The 14,612-nt window shown below is 39.6% G+C and overlaps 1 protein-coding gene across 1 annotated transcript in view; it reads right to left on the reverse strand.

Annotated features, from left to right (window-relative positions):
* The window catches only part of ASB7 (ankyrin repeat and SOCS box containing 7), a 50,008-nt gene extending 35,419 nt beyond the window's left edge, over positions 1-14,589 (reverse strand). The window contains exons 1-4 of the mRNA XM_025436839.3: positions 13,850-14,589; positions 13,604-13,698; positions 6,719-6,840; positions 4,593-4,854 (exon numbers count right to left, since the gene is read on the reverse strand). Coding sequence (XP_025292624.1) covers positions 4,593-4,803 — 211 coding nt within the window. The 5' untranslated portion in view covers positions 4,804-4,854; positions 6,719-6,840; positions 13,604-13,698; positions 13,850-14,589. The remainder of the gene's footprint in view (positions 1-4,592; positions 4,855-6,718; positions 6,841-13,603; positions 13,699-13,849) is intronic.
* Positions 14,590-14,612: the final 23 nt, after the last annotated feature.

The following is a 14,612-nucleotide window of genomic DNA, read 5'->3' on the forward strand; positions in this document are numbered from 1 at the left end:
ACAAACCAGATATGGGTTCTACCCTCAGGAAGCTCCCGACCAACAGGAGTTAAATAGAATACTACAAGAATAAATCATTAGGCTTGTGATAGGAGCTATAATAAAAAGGTACAGAGAATAAAATCCCATAACAAGTCTGGATGGTAAGAGATTTCCCTGAGAAAGGGGTGTGGTAAGAGTTGACAGAGAAGTGGGGGTGAATGACCTGAGGGTGGCAGCAGTGGAATGAGCAGGGGGGCTCAGCAGGTCCTGCACAAAGGCATCTGAGCTCCGTCAATCTGATCGAACAGAGAGGGACTGTGGCTCAAAGATGAGCCTGGAAAGATACTGCAGGGGCGCCAGACATCGCAGGGCCATGTAGGTCACAGAAAGGGCTTTGACTATTACCCTGAGAGAAATGGAAAACTTTAGTTGATGGATTTTTAAAGGTAAATATTTGAATTTTCAGATTTATCACCAATCACTCTGTTCGGAGACTGGCTGGGAGGGGGCAAGCCTAGAAATAGGATGAAGAGGAAAAGCATCACTTCTAGTGAGGAACAAAGTAGGGCAGTGCCTCCAATGCAAAGAAATGTGAAGATATGGCAATGATTTAGGAGGAAGAAAGTCAAGGGTGGTTTGTTTCTAAATGGCTGGCATAACAGGCTGTGGTGCCATCCACACTGCAAAAGAACATGTCCAAGCAGCAGCCTGTGCTGTGTTGTGAGCTACGAACATACAGAGGCTTAACAGGCAGCTGGACACACTGGTCTAGAGGTCAGAAGGCATGCTAACAACACAGAGCACCTCAAAGCATTACATGAGGCCAAAGGGATGATGGAGAAGGAAGTTTCTTCTCCTGTTTACGTTCCCAAGTTGATACATAATGTGCTAGAGAAAAAATACATCCCAAACCTAATTCTTCTAGGGTAACAGGAGCAAATAAAAGATGCTATACAAAAACAAATGAGGAGCTTCTCCAAAATATTTCATGCTGTTGTTTTAAAATGTTATACAAAAACATAAAGGGCTAAGACTAGCCAAGATATCCTTAAAGAACAAGGAGAGGAGATTTGACAGCCTCCCCTCTGCCCCAGTCCCTCAGGAAATCAAAACTTATTATAGAGTACTATTAATTACATAGTATTATAGGGACTCAGGGTTATACCAACAGGCACTAGACTCCATGGAACCACACAGAGATGAAGATTTTATATCTGAACTGGAAGAACATAGCAATGAGGATAGAAAGGATGACTTAGGCTCCCTTTATGCGGAAAAAATATGAAATTGTACCTGGCCATCTCTTACTACACCAACCAATTCTGGATAGATCAAGAACCTAAGTGCCACAAAACTTTTCAGAAGAAGATACAGGCAAATAATGACCCTTTGGTATGATGTGCAAGACACAAAAAGCACAAATGGTAACGCAAAAAGAAAATAAAATTCACCTACATTAAAAGGCAGACTTCTGCCTGGCAACATAAAAAACATCACGAATTTGAAAAAGCTAAAAACTGAGAGAAAATTGGTGCAACGTCTCTCTAAAAAACAAGAATATACAAACAATTTTCTACAAATCAATACAAAAAGGACCAGCAAAGCAGCCCTGTCCTGCAATGTTTTGTTACTCAAATGTCACTCCTGGGGAAAAAAAAGAGAGAGAGAAAGACAGAGGCCAGCAAATCATACAGAGGAAGAGCAAACCATCTGGTGACAGACTCCTGGCAAAGGTGGGAGAACAGGCACGATCCTACCTGGTCAGTTAGGAGAGAGCCCTCCTAACCTTTGGAGGACAATTTGTTAAAAAATCTATTTTAAAAAAATTAACATACCATTGATTAACATCCCTTTGCACTTCTAGGAATTATCCAAGAGATAAACTCTCACATATGTTAAAAAAAAAAAAAAAGAGTCAAAGACATTCTCTGTAATACTGTTTCTAGTAGCAGAAAAATGGAAAAATCAAAATGTCCAACAGTAAGGGATAAGTTTAAAGAAATTACATCCATGCAATGGAATCTGGAAGCGTCAATACAATGACAAGGATCTATCACTTAACTGAACTGCCACGTGAAAGAATCAAGATACAGAATAGACTATTTACAACAACAACAACAAAAAGGAACACGCTAGAAGGTGGAGCATGGAAAATTATGTACATTGATATGCACAGATTATCTCCACAGGGACACAGAAGAAACCGGTTAGAAGGACTGCCTCTGTGAAGAGAAATTAGGACGGGTGCTAAAGAGTGGAACAGTCCAGAATACATTTCATTTGGCTTTTAACTGCGTATGTGTATGTATTACATTCTCAACAAATAAAATCTCCTGCTGAGAAAATTTCAGCCATTCTAAAAAAAAAAAATAGTTTAAACAAATGATAGTATGTCCATATTAATAAATATTATATTTAGCAGCTAAAAAGAACAGAACAAATCTATATGTATTAATATAAAACAGGCACAAGATTTTTTGGAGGGTAATGAAAATGTTCTAAAATAACCTGTGGTGATGGATGGCCAACTCTATAAATATACTAAAAGCCATTGAACTGTATGCACATTTTAAATGGGTGAATTGTAAGGCACAGGAATTCTACCTCAATAAAAGCTATTAAAGAATATTAATAGACACACATGCGAGCACATACACACACACACAGCCACATGGAGGGGAGGGTGAGTGAGTAGACAGGATTAACTATAGCCCACAGGCCAAATTTGGTCTGCTATTGGTTTTTATAAAGTTTTATCAGGACACACCCACACTCCTTCATTTCCAAACTGTCTATAGCTGTTTTCATGCTACAAAGGCAGAGTTGGGTAATTATGCCAGAGACATCAGAGTTTGCAAAGCCTACAATATTTTCTACCTGGCCTTTTACAGAAAAAGTTTGCCAACCCCTGATAGTTTAAAAAAAAACTTAAATTGTATAGTTGAATGAAAAACAGCAACTGCAGGATAATACAGTCAGTAGGATATTACTTATGTTCTAAAATCACACACAACACAATATGACAATATGACATATCTTCTATGAATGCGAATAATAGTGTCAGGAAATGATCGCAAACTCATACGTATGGTTATTTCTGAGAGGGGGCAGGCAGAAAGGATTGGGAGTTGGGCAAAGGGGTCTTTGGCTTTACTTATAGTTTATCTGAAAACTGTTTTATTTAAGGAGACAATATTACCTGAGTAATTGAACATTTATTTATTTATTTATTAGTTAATATTTTAAAAGCACGGCTGGCAGCAGCAGGAAGTAACAGGATTAGGTTGGATTAAAACCATACACTGTGATCTTGGTAAGCGCTGCCAAAATTTTAAGTGTTCTGATCCACATCCACCTTTCAGATTTTTTCCAATCTCTCTCCTGTTTCTCTTCCATCTTCCCTTCATTAAGTTCAGAAGTGAGCTTTCCAAGGAGTAAGGTAAAATGAGGCAGGAGCAAGAGTAGCAGGAGGGATGGCGGACAGCTTACAAAGGAGGCCCGGGACAGTGAATGAATGGGTCCTGTCAACGGTACCAGGGATTTAGTTCCTAGCATGGGGCCCTGGGTTGTGTGAAGACAGTCTCAGGCTTAACAGCGTCCTGCAATTAATTCCTGCTCACAGCCTCCATAGTCCTAGCTTTGCATAATTCACACGACCCTCACAAGAGCCCTAGGACTTCTAGTTTTCTGTACTTTCAAGTAGGTTTACAAGTTTGACTAGTCTTGAACATAGTACGCCTTAAAAATAAAACCAACTGACTGGCAAAGAGCAATTCAGGCCCTCGAAAGGCACACGTGTGAAACCTGAGTCTCAATATGGCTGCTTTACACCAGCATTTACAAAGATAAATTGGGTACAAATGATAAAATACATATAGCTCATTTCTGGAAAATAAAGAAAGCAGAAATTCAACTGGAAAAAAAGTAAACTAGTTTAGGACAATTATTAGTTGTTATTAATTATGGAAATTATTAACTTTGGGAATGGACAGTTTTTCAAAGCAAAAGAATAAAATGTCAGGGGTAGTTTCCAATGGTGTGTATTTATATAAAATGAGACCTCAGATAATCTGTCTTCTAACCTAGAAACTATGTACAATTCTAGTAAAGGCAAGTGCTCTAAAACAGCAATAAAAGGAATCATCCAAAGTTTGTTTTTTTTTAAAGAGGTAAATTCAAAAGACAGGATATCATCATTAAGGCCATGATATTTAAAGGGACCAGTGCTAAGTCTTTGTTTGCATGAGCAATTACCAAAGGGGAAACTTGTGTAACTTTCTAATTGTGGGTCCCAGAGCCACTTCTGCTTCTGAAACAAAAGCAACCAGACAACATGAAGGGCTTCTGGGAAAACCTGGCTATGTATAAACTACAGTTACAGAGGAGAAAAAAGCACATTCATGAAACTACTCTTTTAAACAATCTGTTCTTGAACAAAACTCCACATAATTCCAACAAATCTTCACAAGGGAAAGAACAGGAAGTTGGGTGTGAAGTTGGGTGTTAACCAAAGTGAAGTATAAATGTTACATACATGTGCACATATATTTTAAACTAAATATACTTTAAGTTTCTCTCTGGCAAAAAAGGTTTGCTGCTGGTAAACTCACCTCCATGTTCTAGAAATACTCGAACACATCTTTCCTTCCCTCTTGCTGCAGAGAAATGAAGCAGGGTCCAGCCATTAGCATCCCGGCCATTTGGAGAATAGCCTTGTTCTAACATCTTTCGTACTGTGTGAACATCCCCAGCAGCAACTGCAGCCTGAATCTGCAATTCTTCCTGGAGTTCAGGGTTCCTTCGACAATGGTGGTGTAACATCCTAGCTGAGTCCACTTTTTACAAAGGATTCATTAGGTCACAGGGAATAGGCTTTAAGGGGAAACAGAATACATGAAATTTAGAATACATGGCTCCTCACGATGTGTCTGTTAAATAGTACAGAATTTTCCATTGTCAAATCATGTAAATCTTAGTAATGACAGTTCATCCCCCTACAACTAATTAACAAGTAACTGTTATAACCAAAACTTCCAAGATTAAGATTATACAAGATTCCAAACAAAAAGCCAGGCATAAAGCTTTAAATTGCTGAAACAGGACATTTCTTCTGTAGTCTTTTGAAAGCTCAAAGCAAATGTCCTAGGAACACAGTAGCCCTATTTCAGGTATAACAGAAGGCGATGCTGGGCAGCTAGAAAATTCAAGACAACAGAGGAGTCAGAGGAGTTTGATTACCCTAACGCAGAGTTATAAACCAATCAGGATATATAGCAGATCACTGAATGAAATATAGAGTATCAAATGGGCAATTCACAGGTTATGAAGACTGCAGACCTTTAACTATGAGAGACAGGTTAAAAAAAAAAAAAAAAGTAAAAAACTTTAAGTGAGTCCCCTAAAGTATTTCAATAATATCTTAGTTTTAGCCCCAAAGGGTGAAAGGTCTGGGGAGGAGGGGGAAATGCATGGGGTGAATTAAAGTAAAAGGCACGGATAACACATATTCTCCTTTTGTTTATTTCTTTGTCTTTCTGTCCTCCCCACTTTGCTATTTGATACACGATATGCCACCCCTTGTTTTCTACCACATCTTTTCCACTTTCCTAATTTCAGTTTTCCAGAAGTTTTACTCTATAAGCATGCAGAATACCAAGATCATACGAAATATTAGGAGACCTACTTAAAGTTTTTTACTTCTTTTTCCAACATGAAACAACCTGTTGATTCACCACATGAAAAAACTATTTTAAAGAAAAAGTAGTATATTGAATTTCTACACCCTCTATTAGGTCACAAAAGAGGTATGCACTCAGACTCAATATAATAGAAGATCTCCTTCCTGTGAAGAAAATCCAAATTGAATTGGTAAAAAGCAGAATCTTACACGTGTGCGCAAACACTTTTCCAGTGCATTTTTAAGTTACACAGCTTACAGAAGCTTAAACTAACACACTTGTAAGAAGCCAGTCCATCTGGACTAATTTTAAGGAATAGATTAGACTCATCTCCTAATTAGCAGGCTTCCATTTCTAAAAATAAAAAATTATGTGATAAAGTCCTTTAAAGACATTTTGGTCTCCTATGTAGGTTAGACATCTTGGGATAATCCTGTTACCAATAATAATTTATCCTGTAAAACTTCTAGTTATAGATTGCATAAAGGTAAACTTAAGCCTGACCTAGGTCAAACTGTCACAGCTTAAGAGTGTAATCAAATATCCTGTTGTTTTGTACATTGAAAATGGTTATTTCAAACTCATGAGTATTACTGTTAAGTAACAGAAGTTAAAATGAGAAATTTCCTCACAATTTGTTTTCTTAATAAACAGGATTTCCCCCTTATCTCCTCACTTAACTCCTTTTTCAATCAAAACTATAAAATTAAGTCTTTTGTTTCAGAAATTTTGAAACCGAAAATCCTTTTGGAATACGTTTTTGCTTATTTTTAGAATTATACGAGAAGATGTTGAAGACCATTACAAACTAATGAAAACTACTACTATGTGCTCAAACCAATCAACTTTAACATTTTTTTTCCTTAAAAATGAGACGATTATCTTTGCACTTAAATGAGGTCTATTATGCAAGATCCAATCAATTTTGGAGCAAACCTGGATTTTGTTTGAGCAAGTGTTGTGTTTAGTATATGTTAGCTGATTTGAAGGAAAAACAAAGGCTAAGTGGATTTTTCACCCAGAACTGCCCAAATGACCAATGATGATTAGTCACTTACCTTATAGAAGAATGTCCCTTCTCCTGATATGTGGTTTGCCTAATAACCATTGTGCACATACAGCATTGTGAGGAGGAGGCTCAGGGGGTATCCAAATTGCAGCATGAATGACCTTTCTTAACCTAAAAACAAATATCAATTATGGGAAGACTCCCAAAAACAGTAAAAAATCTTACAACTGCCTACACAGTCTACCTTTGGATGAATTTAAATTTTAGCACTTTATAACAAACTTTCAGAGCAAAAACTCAGATCAATTCTTAGAGAAAAGGATCCTGGTACCTACATTAATCTCCAAACTGGTAAAGAATATGGTTTTTATCAGGAATTTTTTTCCCCTAAAAAGGACAGTTTTTTGAAAAAGAATAAAGATAATTTAAAAAATCACACATTTGGAACTTGGATGCAAACACATGTTCCTATTATTTTTTGCTCTATTCAGAGCATATTTTCAGACTTGCACATCTGAATTACTTTTTAACTGATGCTGTTAGGCGCTTGATCTTTCTAAACATTACAAAAAAACAAAAGCATGTGTTGATTCAATACAGTAAGTGGACAGCACCAAAATGGAATCTATGACAACTAAAAAGGATATTATTTATGTCTTTAAATGCTGGTTCTTCGTATGCCCAAAAAGCACTGTGTCAATCATCTTGAAATTTTATTCCTTTACGTATACATCAAACTAGGTAAAAGATTAACATTTCTTGTCAACTTCTCCACATGAATTTTGAAAAAATTCTCTACAGGTTTAAGGAAAAGGGTGTTTTCTCCATGTAAATTAAATCCTAGGTCTGTGAATTCCACTAAGGTTAAGAGCACACGCTAAGTGACTTGCACACAGTACACTAGAATCACTCTTAAGAATTACTCACTAGAACTGCCACCGCCTTCCCCATGGGGTGGCGTGTGCTACGCCCTATGTCACTTAAACAGGAAAGATCGGACCACCTGGCAACTCGACAGGCTCTAGCGAAGAGTGGCAATCACAGGGGCTGCTGGGTGCACACCAGAATTTTCAACCAAACCAAATCAGTACAGTCCACTTTGACTCTTTCCTTTTTCCATACATTTTTTTTTTTCCCTCATCAAACTTTTCAAGGAAGGCCAGAGAGTTGGCCAAGAGGCGCTTGGAAATAATATTTGACTTACAACTGCCTACTGTTTCTAAAAAACTGAATTAGACATAACAGAACAGCTCCTACTACAGGGCCAGCTGCAAAAAAAAAAAAAAAAAAAAAATACAGGACCATCCTTATAGAAATGCCCAATTCTGAGAGTGGGGCAAGAAAATACACATGTAAGGTGAGCCTGGGGCATCTCATTGTGCCAAAAAGGAAGTGCTCAAAGAAAAATGCAGTGATGGGGGTATGTTACAGGAGCACAGGAGCCAACTAAGAGAGCTCTCATCAGCCAAGACAGAACAATTTGAACAAGATAATCAAGTTGGATTCTAACTCAAAGTACAGAATAAATATCAATATGCCCATATTGCTATAACTGGTTGAATAAATAAAGGAAGGGAGGAGAACCAAAATCTCCTGTGCATAATTCCAAAGATTTGTATAGATGCTCCCTACTCAAAGAGTAGGGCATAACTTCCCTCCCCTTTAGTGTAGGCCATGCATAGCGACCTCCTTCCAAGGAGGATAGCATGGAAAGGAAGGGAAAGAGCAATTTTATGGTGAGAAACCTGAAAAACACCATCCTAGCCCAGTGATCATGATTAACAGCAGCAGTGCCAAGTTGTGTTATGAGTACAATATGAAGACAACAGCAATTTTAACTTGGTGATCTTTCTCTCCAAAGCCCATAACCTCAGTCTAATCTTGAGAAAAATACCAGACAAATTTCAATTGAGGGACATCTACAAGATACCTGACCAGTACTCTTCAAAATATCAAGGTCATCAAAACACAAGGAAGGCTGAGAAACCGTCATGGCCCAAAAGAGTTTACATGACTAAATGTAATATGGTGTCCTAGATGGTAACCTGGAACAGAAAAAGGCATTAGATAAAAGCTAAGGAAATCTGGATATGGATTTTAATTAATAATAATGTTCACTGTTGGTTCATTAACTGTGAGAAATGCATCTATTAATACAAGATGTTAGCGGAAACTGGGTGTGGAGTATACGGGAATCCTGTACTATCTGTGCATGTTTTTTCTATGAATCTAAAACTATACTAAAGATTTGTTTAAAGAAAGCCTACTGAGATATCCAGTGATGAGCCTCCAGCATTTTCCACAAATGAACAGGAGATTGTTTTCTACATTTCAGGTATCAATACCACTGGATGCCTTGTTTCTAAGGGTGTCTTGGTATCCCCTGCCTCCCAAGAGAAGCGGAGCTGGCCCTTCATGGTTTCAAGCCTCTAAGAATCCTTGTTCTCTTACTGCCTTCCATCTACTCATGGAGGAAGATGGGGGGTGCATAGGGAGGAAGACAAGCAAAGTGGGAGTGGGGATGGAGGAGAATACGAAATGGTATTAATTTATTAGTAGTATCAAGAAAAGGCTGTGATAAAAGATGAAGGGACTGTTTCTCTCCACAAGAAAGGTACACAAACCACAGCAACTTGTGATAATGCTGTCTGGGCTCTTTGGTCACACAAATGGAAGTCCACTGAGTGCCTGACATGTGTTTGGCACACGGCTGGGCCTTGGCCACTGGTGTTACCTCTTGGTAGAACTTTTAATAGAGAGTTCTGCATACTTAAATACCCCTAGAAACGTTAAGATCATTTTCTCTCTTCTAACAACACCAAAGTGCTATAAATAATAACCATAGGTTTAAACCAAAAAAGCACTCTTGTACATGCATCAGTCTTTGCCAGAAGAAACAAACATCCGTGTACCACACACACATAATTCCTGTCAGCTGCATCCCTTAAATTATGAAGGGCAATGACTTATTACCAAAATATCCACGACAATAGTCCAAGGCACCAGACAAGTAATACATTTGATCTTGGTGTTATACGAGTTTGCACTGAACAGGGTAGAACTATCCACTTATGAGTAAATTTTTTTAAAAAGACTATTGAACAGAAAAAGTTAATACAGCATCCAGTGCTAAGGGTGTCTATTAAAAATTACAGAAAAAGTCTACAGATGAGATAGGAAAACAGTCTATTTCCCTTCAAGGAGAAGGTTGAAAATCTGAGTGCTCCTGGAAGTCACCTATAAAACATAAGAATATGGCCAAGGAGGCAATTTTCTAAAGAAATATATGTAAATGCGAGTTGTTTTAAACTAATGACTCAGAATGACTAAAATTCTGAGGGTGCAATCTTAGGAATGCCATTTCAGGTTCCAGTCAGAAAAGAGAAAAAAAAAAAAAAAACACACACACACACACACACAAACAAGGAAGACTTCAGAATTACTTATCAAAAGGAGCTACTCCCCGCCACCCCCCCGCCCCCCCGGTATATCGTTTTTATGTGAGGTTTCATTGCCTGGTAGTGTGTTGAATTGTGTGTTTAACTATTACGAGTCCATCTTTTCTACTTTACGTGGAGGTCAAAAGAAAACCATCCAGGCCTCTGAGCTTTTACGCTGTTGACCATACTAGAAACTATAAATTTAGGAATTAAGCTGTTACCAGTAAATTCCAAAAAGATGCCAAGTGAACTGCATTAAGGAGAAACCAAATTTCTTGCTTCACATAATTAAAAGAAGTTCATATTCATGGAACAGAGTGAAGTGTAAAATAACTACAAAACAAAATATATTTAAGACCTGTCTAAAATTGTATAAAACTTCTACCAGATCTGCCACATGTCCCCAGTTTCCTTCAGCATAAATGATTAGTCACTAATGGCTTTTTGCATATTATTTTCACTAAAAGTCCACACATTTTTTGGATTAAGTGATACAAATTAGAACTGTGCTTTCAGATTTCACACAAACTAGAAACAAGATAACAGCTTGCTACTCAAAAAAGGAAATAAGCAATTCTTTGTAGAGCAAACAGAGATCAGGCTGGTATGAAAATAAAATCAGCAACCCAAGATATTGGCTCTGAGGAACAAAAACCACCATTGGCTCACAGGTCCTAAGAGGAAAGATAGATGGCTGCAGCAACATCATAAGGCCCAAAGTGTGCCACATGGCTGAGGTCTATACTGACCAGCACTATTTGTAGGATTCAAGAGCCTGGAACCCAAAATAAAGTAGAAGTGTTTTTTAGTATCACTCTACATGGTCAGCATGGTGTTTATGTTCTAAAACAAGTAAGGGCATTCATATTTCCTCCAAAGTGCTGGGCCTCCGTATAACACAAGGGTGTATTATCATGCACAACTTATCTACAATTCTTATACGTTCCAGCAGAAAAACCAACCATTTTCGTGGAATGTGGAGGAGGCAAGAGAGGAATTTGTATAACTCACTTATCCAGGCTCAACTCAAGACTTAAACCACAAGAACTGTAACGGAGGAGGTCTTGTCAATATTATCTTAGTAACTCATGTCTTGCATGATCATGTCAGTGCCGAGGAAGTTTGCAAGAAGGAACACCATCAGTCTCTACTGAAGGAGTGTATTCAGTTGGGAATGAAGTGAAAGGCTGTAAGTCAGATATTAGGTATGCTTATATAAACTTTATCTGACTTCAGACTTTTTAGGAATAGTATGAAATTTCTATGTTACCAAAGTCACACGCAAAGAAAATAGATATTATATGTAGCATAATATTAAGCAATTGTGAACGGTATCACTTCTGGTATAAAGACAATTAAGTATAGGGCCACAGCATCCTCAAGATGCATCACTGAAATCTTCAATTAAAATCAGTTATTTTCCCTATATGACTATAAATCTAGACTTGGTTATCAAATAAATCAGGTTCTGGACCTTTCTTTCCTTTAAAAACCCATGTACCTGGCAAGCGAATTAACACAAAATTAACTACCAGGTTGAAAAAAATAAACTGTCCATGTTGGTAAATAATTACCCAAATTAAACATTTCAAATGTTCAGCATAACCTAGACCAAACACTCTCAATCATGCTAATATTAGAAACAGATGTCAACAATTTACATTTACATATATATTCCCTAATCTTAGAAAAACCGTCAAAAGCTGAGAGGATCGATGAAATATTATTTAAGCAATGAGAATGACCTGCCTAGCAACCAGGATAAAGGAGTGTCGTCTCTATACCTTGCATACTTGACTTGCCACAGACCCACTCTCTTACAATCTCAGGTGATAACACCCCTTGTAAATGAAAACATGCTAGAGTTCTATATCTAAAGTAGAAAATAAAAATATTTATGTGAGAAGGTCTGAACAGAAAACGCATAATTCATTTGTACCTTAAAAACATACTTCAAGTATGTTAGCATATTTAAAAAAAAACAATTCCTAAAGCCATCATTAGGCATTTCTCTGGTAATTTGCACATTTAAATAATGAAAATTCCCTTTAACTTGACAGACTTCTGCCTAGCTTTTACTGAATTGAAGTGGATCCCATGTACACATAAAGGCTGTCCTAAATGTTCACCGTGAACGTCTAATCACTGCTAGGTACTTATTTCCAATCTCATTCAGTAGCATACACTCTCCCTTTGGTGACCAGTTCCAGGTCTCAAGAACACAAATCCTCAGAGAACTTAAAAGTATCTTGACTGACGTCTTCACAATTAAAAATAATCAGGAAAGGCATTAATTTATTTTTGTAAAAGGCAGAAAGTCCAGTGGAACAGAGTAAATCAAAAATTTCCTAACAACTTGTTATTTTAAGTACTTCTTTGTATCTGAAATTCCCTAAACAATCTTAGATATTAAAATAACTCTGAGATTAACAAGTCACTTTATACCCCTGTTACCGGATGGCAAAGAAGTCATTCACTTGACTAATTTCTGAACTAACTCTTACATAATTTCCCTGATCATATTCCCTCTTTAGGAAGTACATGAATGTCCTACACTTACCTTTAATGCATTTTCAGAGGCAGCCACAAAATACAGCGGCAGAAACGTGATCACACGAATGAGATGCTTACATTTCAATCTAACAAATTATCTGTAAGGGTTTTGAAGAGATCTTATCTACGAAGAGTGCAGAAACAAAGCCCTAGATTCTAAAAACACCAAAACATTCCCGTGTTTTCAAACTCTTGAGTGTCAACTGATTAACAAAATATTGTATAAAGTTTTGGAAGTTCTTCTAGAAAATCTATGGTGCCACAAATATAACAGTTTCAAGACCCATCCACACCTGTCACACAGAAACACATAAAAGCTGCAAGAGTTAATTATGCTCAAGTGCTTCAGGGGCAAATAACTGGTTTCAACTATCCACACTATCCAGGTACACAGATTCACTTTTCACGAGAAAAAAGTCACATTGTCTTTCGAAACTCATAAATTTCAAGCCACTACTATGCCTTCCTCTACTAAACCCTTGTCAGTTAACTGAAAAGATTTTCTGATGAGTGAGTGGAGAAAAGGTGATAGGAAGACATAAGGGGAACACAGAAAATTGTGGTTTAGTTAAAAAGCAGAATCATTCAGAATTAACAAGCAATTAACAAGGAATTGAGGAATTCCTAAGAGAGTAAGGGGGAGGGGGGGCTACAAAAAGGTCTCAAAGTCTCAGAGCAGAGTAAATGGTACAGTGCACGGAAAGGATAACGCAAAGAACGGAAACACAAGGTACACAGAAAAAGAGGGAAATAGGCTTCTGAGAGAGAAGTTATTAGTTAAAATCTTAAGGATCAGGCACAGGCAGTGTTTCGTTCTTGCTGGGGAAACTGGGTGCCAGGAAAGAGCTGCATTTCCAGGTAACTAGGCTGAAAAGAAAGCAGTGCCTAATGAGGTAGGGGCCAGGAATAAACAATGGGGGAGGGGAGGTCTGGCTTATTACCTTTACAGAGGATGCTGATCAGAGGCTCTCGGCGGCTTCTCCGGTGGGCGGCTTGACCCCTTCGTGCTCTCTGGTCTCCTCCAGCCAGCTCAAACCTGGAACGCAGAGACCTGTGAGTGGTGCAGGGACCCAGGGGCTGTGAGGAAGGGGTTAGCCAAGGAAGAGTGGTAAGGGCAGGCGGGAAGGAGCAGGGATTCTCCCTCCCCAGCCAGCGCCCGGCCCCTCGGCGGAGGTAACTGACTTTACCTGTCTCCTCAGCTGCTGCTTCTCTTCCTCCTTTCAGGCTTCTCCACACTCACCAACTTCTCCATTGAACAAACACTCCAGGCAGGGCCGGACACGGGTGTTCCTGATCCTTCTCGGTGCCTCACGGCCCCAGCCCGGCGAGCATCCGGACAGCCGGGCAGAACGGAGGCGACGGTCCTGGGCGCCGGGCAGCCTCGGGGCAGGGGTGCAGGGAGGAAGTCCCGGCTCGGGTGGGGGGGCAGCCCCGGTCTGAGGGCTCGGAGCAGGGGCTGCCGCGCTCCGGGCCGGAGGCTCCCAGCTACGGGGGCACACGGGAGGTCTCCGGGCAGCGAAGTCCCAGGTCATACAGGGTCCGAAGTGCCAGCCGCGGGGGCTCCAGGCAGGGGGCTTTCGGGATGCACTTTGCACTGGGCCACCCCCGCCCCCTCCCTCCAGCACTTTGGGGTCACTGGGATGGGACCAAGCCTTCAGCAGCCAATCAGCGGCCGCATAGGAGCCTGAGCCCGGAGCCGTAAACCAGGTCCGGGGTGGGTGGGGGTGGGGGGTGGGGGCGACTTGGTTGGTTGGTTGCTTCCTTCTCTCCTCCTTACCCACGGCAGCCCCCACCCCTTGCCTGCCGTAAAGCCGTCTGCGCATTCGCGACAGTTAGGAGAGGCGTGCCGACCGAGGCTGGGACTCGTTTCGGATTGGCCTCGCTCACTTCCCCCTCGGCTTCCCCCTGAGGCTTCCGACGCTCCGCCCCTGGCGGAGGGACTCGACGCGG

This window comes from Canis lupus, chromosome 3 (genome assembly GCF_003254725.2).
Source record: "Canis lupus dingo isolate Sandy chromosome 3, ASM325472v2, whole genome shotgun sequence".
NCBI lineage: Eukaryota > Metazoa > Chordata > Mammalia > Carnivora > Canidae > Canis > Canis lupus.